Consider the following 12,890-nt stretch of genomic DNA (forward strand, 5'->3'; position numbering starts at 1 on the left):
AGATACAAAATGTATATAAGTAAATTTGGTCTAGATATTAACCTGTAAGTTTATTCATTTATTTTTATTTTCGTTAATGCCATCCTTTAACTGGACATTTGCATTTAAACACACAAAATACCATTGAAATGCACATTTATTATGTTTCAGTTACTATTATCCGATAACGAAATACATGTCACGATTATCAAACAAGAAAAATGCCATAGAGTTACGATTATCATCCCGAATTTTTCAACGGCAATTTTCAAAGCGCTTAGACAATCCCAGTGCACCGTTACGATTCAAATATGATGTAATGGTATAAAAAAAACTTGCAGCTGAGTAACTATTGACAAAAACATGCTACATTTAAGAAAAATGACTGTAAAGATTTTACCTATATCTGCCGTCGCCATATTGGGATAGTCGTAATTCCAGTTACGATTATCAGTTTAATACCAGTGATATATATAGGAAGACCATTTTTTAATGTATGTTTTAATCTAATCATTGTTTACTATCAGAAGAACTTTTCAATATCAAAATGTGCGATGCAAATGATCAAGTTGAATTTCAAATCGTAATGGGCGAACATAACATTCTATCGACGTCTCTGAAGCCCATACCATGTGCTTCCATATCCAGCAATCAACGCCACTTTGCTTATTTGAATATTATACTAAAGAAATCGGATACGGGTCACGGAAATTATATTAAAATGATAGGGAGTTTTGAAAAATTTCTGTTTTAATTTTAATTTAAATGATAGACAGGTTGCCGGGGCAGAAAAAAATATACACAACAATATACATCATTTAAACGAAATATAATGACTGTTGTTGCAATTCTCGTTTACATATTATGAATATTAATTAGCAAAAGCACTACTAATTTCTGGCTATGTCTTTTATTAACATTTAAATTTCATACAATTGTCACTTGATGTGTAGTTGGAGTAAACAAACCAATACCTTTCAATTAGAAGAGCATACATTGTGGTCATGTGTTCTATTTCATAACGTTCGTATTATTCATATAAGGAATGCCTGTAGATGTCTAAAACCCTTTGCGAAAGTAAATATTTTTTTTCTCTCAGTGCAGTCAAATTTTGAACAATTTGGTATAAAATTACTATCAACATCTTAACAATGATAATCAACAAGATAGCTTATATTCATCATAAAGCATTTCTCCTCAATTATGTAAGCAACTGAATTTATACTTACTATTTCCGAGTTGTTTTCTAGTTTGAACTATAGATTTCCCTCATGGAATCATCGCTTTCGTCAATGAAATTGAGGAGGCGTAAGTTTTTTTTTTAATGATAGATTACATTTCTCCTGAACATGTTTTGAAATTATAATATTGAAGACCAGACATATATACCCATTCCGGAAAAGTCTGTTTAAAGGTTTGTTCACCGATCTTTTTAACTTTTTAGTGCATCTTTTTGCAATGTAAAGTTTTTTTTTCGGTATACCATTGTCTTGCTTCTGCTTTTATCATGTTTATATTGCTCCCAGACGCAAAATATATAATATTGTTTTTAGTTCAGACAATTAAAATAATATACATTTTCATTATTCATCATGTTAAAAATCAATGAATATAACATCTAATTTTTGACAAATCTTCTTTTAAACACATCTGAACATATTGAATGTTACAAATTCAACTGCGTATTGAACATTTGGATTATTTTTACCTCAAAAAGGTATGCCAACATTACTTTCATTAAGTGCGTTCAATGAATAATATGGTAAGGTCGTATAAACTAAACAATCAGAGCGTTTTCCCCAACATTGCTCTATTGTATTTAAGTTATAACAAAGTCAGGATTCATTTGTATATGAAACTTTTATAAACTAGTCATCAGTTTTGAGATTGACACACAATTTACCAGTTACCACCATGTGTGAAATAGTCATTATATGTGAATGCAGGACTAGTATTGTATACACACTGATACTGGATCCAAGTTACCCTGAAAAAAGAAAACATGATTTTATAGAGAAAATTGTTTTACAATGTCAAAAGTACTGCTAAAGCGACGGTTGTCTGCCCCAGAAATACATTTGTGCGTAAATATGAGACCATTTAGTGAATTTGACCAAGACTGAGTTTACTTTCAGTGCTTTGAAAAGACCATTCAAACCTTGTGTTTTTTTTTGTTGGAAGCTCTATGACGCACTTCATTGGCTTAATCCTTTTTTTAAAACTTTTTATACAGCATCTCAGCGCCAAAGCGATCGTTTCTAAAATTAGACTAGTCACCGTTTTTTTTTCATAATTAATAATCTAATATAAATACATGTAAGACTTATGGATTGATTCTGTTTTGGTTTTATGTTGTGTTGATTATACATTTGTGTCCATTGTTAATGTGTACCATATGTAATAAACTAAATAGCGGTTTGCACTTTTGTATTCTTCAAACTTGCGCAATATATTATTTCCAAGATACGTATTTTGAAAGCATACGTCATCATAGGGTACGTGTTACTAGTAATTAGAAGTAAAGTTCTAAAGAAACCAAATGAAGTTTACACTGTAATAAAATTTATATTGTTTTTATTGGTATGATTTTGATTTTGTTATCAGTAAATTAAAAGCTAACTAAATATTACTAGTATGTTATATACATATACATATTCATGGATCTACAATCTGTCGATACCTGTAACTTGGCATTTCAGAAGGTCATGTTTTTCTCTGGCTGTTTATGACGTCTTTACACTAAATTCATTAGATGTTGGATGTGTACGGATTGATAGTTTAGTCTTAGATGCATGATTTTTTTATTAGTTGTTAGTGGCTTTGAACTAGCTGTCAGATAACTGCGAGTACTCTCAGATCTGTTCATTGTGTCTTTTTGTGGCGGGATGTATAAGTACCCAGCCACGTCCACTTGTATTTTTGTTCATCTGATGAGTTAAGCCTTTTTCAACTGATTTTTATAGTTAGTTCTTATGTTGTACTGTTATACCACTGTCCCAGGTTAGGGGGAGGGTTGGGATCCCGCTAATATGTTTAACCCCGCCACATTATTTATGTATGTGCCTGTCCCAAGTCAGGAGCCTGTAATTCAGTGGTTGTCGTTTGTTAATGTGTTACATATTTGTTTTTCTTTCATTTTTTTTATATAAATAAGGCCGTTAGTTTTCTCGTTTGAATTGTTTTACATTGTTTTATCGGGGCCTTTTATAGCTGACCAAGCGGTATGGGCTTTGTTCATTGTTGAAGGCCGTACGGTGACCTATAGTTGTTAATGTCTGTGTCATTTTGGTCTCTTGTGGACATTATTGTCTCATTAGCAATCATACCACATCTTCTTTTTTTATATTTGTTACAAGAGAAGTGGGTTCTGTTTTTGCTTTTTTTTTTTTTTTTTTTTGGTTATCGAAAAAAAAAATATATGCAGAGCTTGAACCATCGGTAACAAACTTAAACATCATCAATTTCTATTCCAAGTTTTAACAAGGGTTACATTATTTGATCATATTTCAAACCTCTGATTACGCTTAGATTATACATTTTTTAGGTGTAATATATATTAGAGAACATAAGGAACTGAGTACATATAGTCATGAAAAACAAGAGTTATCTTTCTTTTCCTAACTGAAACATATGGATATCATATTTAGTGACAACGTTAATACAAACCCGCCATCTGGAGACCAAGATGTGGTGATAAACTTCCCTTTATCAACTCTAAAAATCTTTCCTCGTGCAATCATGTCATTATAAACAAGTCTGCAATCTTTGCGGGAGTATTGTATACCTAAAGAGAGTGAAGTGGACGGTCAATATAATCTAACACAACAATCGATGCGGTACTTGACTCCCTCGACATGGTTAAATTGGAACTTTATCCCTTTTTTAATTCATTTTATCATTATACACATTAGGTTACACACTTTGAACTCAGCATTCCTTGGACACGTTTAACCATAACAGTGATTCAAGCCAAACAAGGTTCTAAATTATCATTTTGATTTATTTTCTACTGAGTAATATAATATGTTCCTAATGTTAATTTGTCCAATAAAACGAAAATGTTTGGACAGTTTGCTTGATAGTAGAAAGTAACCTCGATATCGAACAAAAATTGATTGTGGTATTTTCAATGCCGAGTTTCAAAGGAATACCTTACAATAAGTTTAGTATATTTGGCTGATGTGTCTAAAAGTAAAATCACAAAAATACTGAACTCCGAGGAAAATTCAATTGTAAAGTCGGTAACCAAATGGCAAAAGCAAATGACAAACCACATCAAACGAATTGACAACAACTGTCATATTCCTGAATTGGTACAGGCATTTTCAAATGTAGAAAATGGTGGATTGAACCTGGTTTTATAGCGCTAAACTTCTCACTTCTATGACAGTCGCATCAAACTCCTTTATATTTATAAGGATGCGTGAACAACATAAACTAACTGAAACATTGGTAATGTGGAAAACGGAATAAAATGTGTTCAAATGATTCAATCTATCTGCATTTACAAAATGGAGCAGAAGGTAATATATTTGTACAAGTGTTCACTCAGACAAGTGCTGTAATTTGTGACTCTAGCATATTAAGGAGAACCTTAGTTTTCTTCAAAAAACGTTTTGGTGATATATAATAAGGATTGTATAATATATGTTGGAATCTCGTTCCAAAGATGGACAATAGAACGAAGAAAACGATAATGATAATAATTCGTTTGTGCAGGAGGGAAGTCACCTGCTTCACGTGTCCCATGCATATGAGATTGGCCACAGTTGGTATGGACTTGATATAGAATTCAGACTAGAGAGCTATAACTATCCATCTGATGAGACAAATAAAGCTTAAGATTGTTTTCGCATTACCCTGAGAGTAACCCGCCCGGTCTCTTTAATTTACAAGAATTTGTAGATTAGATAAATACATAGCTCTAGTAACTTTACGAGCTGTATCACAATTTAAGATAGTTCGGTTGAAACAGGTTTGCGTATCTTTACATTATGTATGAACGGATTTTAGGCTTGAAATGTTCGCATTTTTAATGCAAGTGTTAACAAAGTAAAATCACAAAAATACTGAACTCCGAGGAAAATTAAAAACGGAAATATCCTAATCAAATGGCAAAATCAAAAGCTCAAACACATCTAACGAATGGATAATGACTGTCGTATTCCTTCACTTGGCACAGGCATTTTCTTAAGTATGGTAGATAAAACCTGATTTTAAAGTTAGCTAAACCTCTTACTTGTATGACAGTCTATTTTAATTATACTTCACTTGACTAAAAATGATGTTTGATTTATTCAGTCTGATATAAGGAAAATATGACTGACATCTATTTGTCTTGCTCAAATATTGGCTTATTGTTTCAACATCTGCTCTTCCTGACCCACAAGTTTTATTGGAGTGATCCCATGCCATTAATATACATTGTATATATTTACCCGGTTCTCTACAACATCTCAACATTCGTTTCAAACCTAGTTTGAACCATCCAGTATAATAACCATGTTTAGGACACTGGAAAAAACTGCCCACCGTTGAAGCTACCAAAACATATGTAACAAATTAATGCATAACGTTTTGGGCCACAAAGTTAAAAAGACATTTTGAAAAGCAGGAATCTATATATTGACCTAACATTGGAACACAAGATGCGCTTAATTCATTATATACTCGAACGTTTGTAACATTTAAAAATCTTGTTTGCTTTAGGAAAAATCGACGTTTATCAAATTGTAAACACAATATACATAATTTTGAAATTTAGAAACCAGAATATTTTATATATGAATTATCACTATCATTACTTTGCAAATCGTTAACAGACTGGTAAAAAAGTCATGTTCTTTCATGTAATCTTTATTTCAATAATTGAAGTTTAATTATAATACATTTGCGGATTTTCTGTCTGCATCTTACTATACATTTAAGTTTTAAAGTTGAAATCATAAATTCATGATGACGATATTAGTCTAAATCAAATACTTACCAAAGGTTTTGCACTTGACATTTTTACCAGACCCAGGTCCAGGCTTACATGTCAATCGAACTTTATCTGGGAAAACTTGATCTGGGACAAGGCCATCTGGACACATTTGTCTGTTCGGGACTCGTATAGTCCCATTTGCACTTTCGGCAAAAAGTATTGCCAAAAGCACAAATAATAAACCTTTATTGGCAAAAGAAAACATCAGTTTTCAAATACTATGAATTGCGAAAACATACAAGTTTAGACAATATTATTGGCACATTCTGCTGTAAGTTAGGACCGCGCTGATGCAAGTATGTGCTAGAAGTATTCTAACTCTCCAATGTTGGAAGTCAGACATGCTAAATGTTTTTAGTAATAACCATAATAAATTATTCAACACGTTTAGTGATTTAATTTCCACCTATATTTTGAATCTTCGAGGTTTTTGAGTGAAACATACATCATCTTCGTTGATATACATGTAACTAGTATCAATTTGATATAGTACCAACATATGTACAACATGAGGTGTTCTTACGAAAACTGGTGTATACAACTAATTATGTTTTTACGTTTTTACCATACCTCATGATATGTGCAATAGACACGCAAATAGATATACTATTTTTTTTAAATATAAATTACATTTGTATCCTACTACATGTACTATATTGTAAATTTTACGGACGCAATCACGCAATCACGAGTTGGTTGACCGTTATGGAATAACCGTTTCACAGATGATATGTTCGTTATGTCGTAACTTCAATCCCCTTTCCTTTTCACGAATGTGAATTACCGAATAATAAAATTGAGAATGGAAATGGGGAATGTGTCAAAGAGACAACAGCCCGACCATAGCAAAAACAACAGCAGAAGGTCACCAACAGGTCTTCAATGTAGCGAGAAATTCCCGCATCCTTCAGCTGGCTCCTAAACAAATATATACTAGTTCAGTGATAATGAACGCCATACTAATTTCCAAATTGTACACAAGAATAAGACTATTTATCGGATTTGTAATAACATAAGCAACACGACGAGTGCCACATGTGGAGTAGGATCTGCTTACACTTCCGGAACACCTGAGATCACCCCCAGTTTTTGGTGGGGTTCGTGATGCTTAGTCTTTAGTTTGCTTTGTTGTGTCTTCTGTACTATTATTTGTATGTTTGTAGTTTTATTTTAGCCATGTCGTTGTTAGTTTATTTTCAATCTATGAGTTTGACTATCCCTCTTGTATCTTTCGTCCCTCTTGTACTGCAACTAAGTTTGATTTAATGTAAATTCATTATTTTTCCTGTGAAGGAAAGATTTACATCGGAAAAATGAATTCGATTAATTCAAAAGACTATGTTTTTCCATTGATGCTCACTGCAGTTGTAAAACAAATTACATATTGTCAAAACAAATACTATTTAAAACCTTGTGAGAGTATACAAACACACACAAAGAAAGACAATTTAACAAAATGTGACACAAATGTTTAACTACATTGTTGTGCATGTTACCTGACTGGGTAAATTTGGTATAGCCAAACCAGTCTTTTATTTGCCAAAGCTTCTTTAAACCCATCACATCCACAGACTATAAATGCCATAATATGATTAAAGCAAAACCAGACATATGAATTTACGACAAAAGGATGAAACATATAAGTCATGTAGAAACATCAAAGTGATGCATTGTAAAGAAATTACAAAAACAAAAAGGAAATAAAGCAATTTGAAATTTCGCAAGAAAAACAAAAAAACACTTTTAGTTTGAGATGAATGATGAAATTGACAATCTAACCCTTCGGCTCCTTTAAGTCAAATGAATTGTTAACTTGCATTTTTTGTTCCCAAAAAGGTTGAAATTTAACTTAAAATATCCATTTTTACAAAAATTATTTATGACTTTGCTTCAAATTAATTATTACAAACTATCTTTGAAATTGTGTACACACATTATTCACATTATATAAGTACAAAAAAGTGAATAAGGTTGTGTACAAATAACCAATTTACATGACTATAGAGAAAAGAGTGCATACATATCACAACATACAGAACAACATTATCATTTTTGGAAAAATCTTTAATAGGCGACATATTTTTATTTCTCAAATGTTTTCATAAATTATAAAAAAACTGTGATAACTAATTCTACAAATTCGTCATCACGAATATAACCCGTTTTAACCATGTTACGATTTTATTTCGTTAAAAGAAACAAAAAACAAAAAATGGTGATCATTTAATTCGTTATTTCGAACCACAAAGTCAATTATAACGATTTTCACCAATTCGTTATCACAAATTCAATCTGTTATAACGAATTATGCAATTTGTGATAACGATTTAAATTCGTCATTTCGAATTCATAATATATTTTTGAGAGATCATAAATGGGCTTCTGTAATCTTGTCAACTGCAATAGTATGATGAAAATAATTGAATTTATCGTCCAGGTAAAGGGAGATAAACAGTTTGAAACGCCCAATTTATTACATTTTTCCACTTCGAAAATATTTGATTATTTGGTTGTTATGTGAACCAAGTTACTTTGCTTGCATCTGTCTTTTATATGTTTTCTATTTAAGTTTCACATTGTTAACTGTAAGATCTCGGATAATTTGCTAAACAGATTAAAATTATTGTATAATTTTGATCAGAAAAACAATATAATTTAAGTTTGTTTTTTTTTTTAGATCATTTAAATAAATTTGTCAAAGATAACATTATAGGAATTTTGTATTTACGCGCGTTTCGTCTTCAAACGACTCATCAGTGAAGCTGGAAAAAAGAGTTAAAAACACCTTGTTGCTAGGTAGAGCTGTATCCAAAGCAACATTATGAATTTTTGTGTACTGATTGTCATTTATATAAATTCAGCCATAATTCGAAATTATTTTACTATAGCAGATACATATCCTACACTATAAATGCATTACTCCTAGCATAATTCTGAACTACACCTTATTAAATATTAAATCAATATTTCAAAGGACAATTTCTCTAAAAAAAAAAATTATACAAAATATCACTTACTATGAACAATGAGGACGAAATTGTCAATGATCTGTTTTCCTTTTTTTTTGTAAAAAAAAATCACGATTATAAACAGTCTTCACAACAATAACATGTCATTAACAACCAATGAACTACAATCTTATGCAGATCAACACACTTGACATGTTTTAATGTTTGTATTTACAAAATAAAATCCCCATTGCAGAATACATAATTTGGACGCATCAAATTTGTAACGTGGTGTTTTCATTTTGTTGCAACTGCTGGTTGCTAACAACAAAGATTTGTTATTGAAACGACAAAATAAGTCTAAGTTCTAACTAGTGCTAGTTAAAATCAGTATCCTGTAAATTTTCTAATCCATTAATCAAGTCCAAGTTTATCCTATAGTGTAGTATACAATATATAGACGACACACATTTATGAGTGTATATTATGTAGTATACAAAATATTGTAGTATACAAAATATTTTAGAATACAAAGTATAGTAGTATACAAAATATTGTAGTATACAAAATACGAACGACATTTAATTCTTAGTGTATATAATGTAGTACTAGTTTACAAAATATTGCAGTACACATAATATATTAGACACTCAATTCTGCGTCTTTATAATGCGAATATACTTGATATTCTACTAAAACCTGTCGTTTCGAAATCATAGTAAGATTCTGCTGTGGATCAATTGTTGTTTGCTAAAAAGCAAATAGTTCATGCTTATTGAAGACACTAAAAACCCTCTCACAATACGGAACATGGGTTTTAACTTGAACATAAGAAATTTCGACTGAGCGCGTAAATGTACATTTTATTTTGAAGATGAGCTTTCCAGTAAACCATTTTAATTGCTAATGGAAATCCCATTTAGGTTTAACTTTCAGTTTGATCCACGTCTATTTATATATTGAGTGCTGGCAGACGATATATCTGTCATTTTTGCAAGTCTGATCTTGAAAAAACACGATTAAAGAATTCATTGTTTAATGATTGACAGTTTACCAGTTATTGGCAATAACATGTTAGTAAATCACCAAAAAACTTCATCAGAAGATGGATCAATAAAATGTTTACATGCTTGCATTGACAAAATATAATCATTAGTTTATAATACATTTGCTTGTCGGGAACATCAAAGACTACAAATTAACTTACTTCAAACAAGTACTAGTTAGAACTAGTTTTCCATAAATTTTCTAAGACATCATTCAAGTCTTACACTATGCTATATGATTGTAATATACAAAATTAAGACGACTAACATTTCTGAGTATGTTAAGGTATTCAATGCTTATATAATTCATATTCAACTTATTTACTTAAAAAAGAAACGCGTAATCATATCCTGCTCCAGAAGTATGGCACCCTTTAGTAATGCAATAGTAGATATAATAACAAGGTGAAGGTGTTGATAAAACGGGAGAGATCCGTTTGCGCCAAAAATGCGTACTTTTGCGCCACAACTTTTTTCTCCACTGCTACGTTTGCGCCACCTGTTTTAAAATTACATGGTATCATTTGCGCCAAAAATAAATCATACGATTGCGCCAATTAGAAGAAAAATGACTTCCCTCCACCTTTATTCGGACTTGAAAACGGCAGTTTACACGGCAAATGTTTCCTTTTCTGAAACATACTTTCTTCTTACTGCTGCTGCATGGGAACTTCCTAATTTAATGTAGGTAGTAGCTTGTAACTTCACTTCATTGTCCAAAAAGACAAACATTGAAGGATGAAATACATAAAACAGTTCATAATAATTCCCAGTGGAATGCTTCTGCTCCATTACTAGTACGTCTTGCGGTAGATAGAGTTTCCGCCCATATGGATGGTGGGAGCAAAGCAAAACATAATGAGCAAAAGCTTATATTTTCTTCTCTTTTGACATATCTTATATTAAATATTCAGCAAAGCAATACGTTTTCTTCTCTTTCTGTGCATGGACTGTCTACTGCATTTCAAGTCATTTCTCTCCAGATGCTCATCTTCATGGTGAAATATCTCCGATCATATGATAATTTTTAAGCCAAAAATAAGAACAATTATTAATCATTAATATGTTTATGATTGATATGTGTACAGGTAAATTGGCGCAAATGAGTTCCGATTATTGGCGCAAATGATACATTTTGAAAATAGAATTTAGCGCAATTGATACCCCTGAAAAACAGTAATTGGCGCAAAAGAACTGCTGCCGATAAAACATAAATGATATAGATAAAATAATCAGACAGGTAAATTCCGTATTAAATCGACTTAAAGCTGAATCTTCTAATGTAAAGTTTTATGACTGCAGTTATAAATATCATGAATAGGTCGCAGGATTTGACCATTTTCTTCCGTAGGTAAATCCATCAAACTAACATATTTTTTTCTAGACTACTCTTAATTTTGAATCAACTAGTTTAGAATATTTAAAATTTAGCAAGCACGTAAGTTCCAAATGTACTTTTAATTTGAGAATTATCTAGGACAATTGTCTTTTCCCCAAAAAATCAGAAACATTAATTTCTAATGTTTTCAGATTTTGTTTAATCGTTGGAACTCATATTTACACAATGAATTCCGTGTGTAAATTAAGGCGTCAATAGTTTGTAGACGTTCAAATCTCTGGAATCGACAAGAAAGGGACAAATCAAGAAATTCCGGAAAAAGTAAGAACTAAAAAAAAAACGATACAAGATGCAGTAAGTCAACAAGCTTACACACTATCATACTATTTATACTTAATTAATAAACAACAAACAGAAATTGCGGACAAAGCAAGAACTCTGAAAAAAAAGCGAAACCAGATGCAGTAAGTCAACAAGCTTACACACTATCCTACTATTTATACTTAATTAATAAACAACTAGTTTTTGCCTATTAGAATTTTTCAAAATATTTTATACAACAATTTCATTCTTACCTTTCATTTTGAAGAGGATAACTTTAGTTGAAATATTTGAATTATACACATAAACGTTCTAATGAATCACAAGTATATATAGTGTATGTCATCATAGTCAAAAATCGTAATGAGGTATTTTGAAGTACTAAAATCAAGAAAAGATTATGTAATATGGACATATCCATCACCTGACATTTGTATGGCTCTAGGCCTCTTATATCTAGATATTCAACATGTCTTGCGTCATAAATGTGGTAGCTATAACTGTATACTATTAAACATATTTCGTGCATTCATATCATGAAAATCAATTCAAAGTCTAATACAATTTTACTTGAACGCTCGTTATGGTAATACCTTTGATAAATGAAAAAGTTCGCAGTACTTTGAGGAAGTGTTTGGCTATGCATCCGTGTGTTAAGCCCCAGTCCCACTAGACCACGATCGCACCACGCTCACCGCGATCTAAAATAAATTTAGATCGTGGTGAGGTCGCGGTATGAGCGGCATGAAAATGTTAATTTTCGTTGCTTTTACGATGCTACTACGTCCTAATAACGCTTTTACAACGATCCCGCTACGATTAAACCACGTTCTCACCGCGCTTATTCTGCGACCTCACTACGCTTATAAAGATCTTTCTACGCTCTTCACGTTCTCACTACAACCATACCACGAGTTATCCGATTGCAACATGATCTTACTGCGATTATAGCACGTTCTTACCACGATTATACTACGTTCATATCGCGATCTTACTACGTTCTCAGCAATACCGTCAATATCGTGTTTCATATCAATATAGTTCCATTCCTTCTATTTCTGATTAAAACGGAGATTTTTTGGAAACAATACAGTCATGCCACCAAAATCTACTAGAACACGTGGGCGTTGTGGTAGGGGTTGGTGTAGAGGCAGAGGGAGCAAAGTATGAACGCCATACTAAACTCCAAATAGTACACAAGAAACTAAAATTAAAAATAGTACAAGACTAACAAAGACCAGAGGCTACTGACTTGGGACAGGCGCAAAAATAGT

At 31.8% G+C, this 12,890-nt stretch overlaps 1 protein-coding gene across 1 annotated transcript; it reads right to left on the bottom strand.

Moving 5' to 3' along the window:
* Nucleotides 1–1,820: 1,820 nt before the first annotated feature.
* On the bottom strand, nt 1,821–11,963 carry LOC143062725 (uncharacterized). Its single transcript, XM_076234496.1, has 5 exons — nt 11,871–11,963; nt 5,966–6,145; nt 5,418–5,519; nt 3,646–3,763; nt 1,821–1,966 (listed from the first exon to the last, which is right to left on the bottom strand). Exons 1-5 carry the CDS (start codon nt 11,875–11,877, stop codon nt 1,879–1,881), a joined length of 495 nt encoding a protein of 164 aa, XP_076090611.1. The 5' UTR covers nt 11,878–11,963; the 3' UTR covers nt 1,821–1,878.
* Between the last annotated feature and the right edge of the window lie 927 nt (nt 11,964–12,890).

The sequence above is a fragment of the Mytilus galloprovincialis genome, chromosome 2 (genome assembly GCF_965363235.1).
Source record: "Mytilus galloprovincialis chromosome 2, xbMytGall1.hap1.1, whole genome shotgun sequence".
Taxonomy (NCBI): Eukaryota; Metazoa; Mollusca; class Bivalvia; order Mytilida; family Mytilidae; genus Mytilus; species Mytilus galloprovincialis.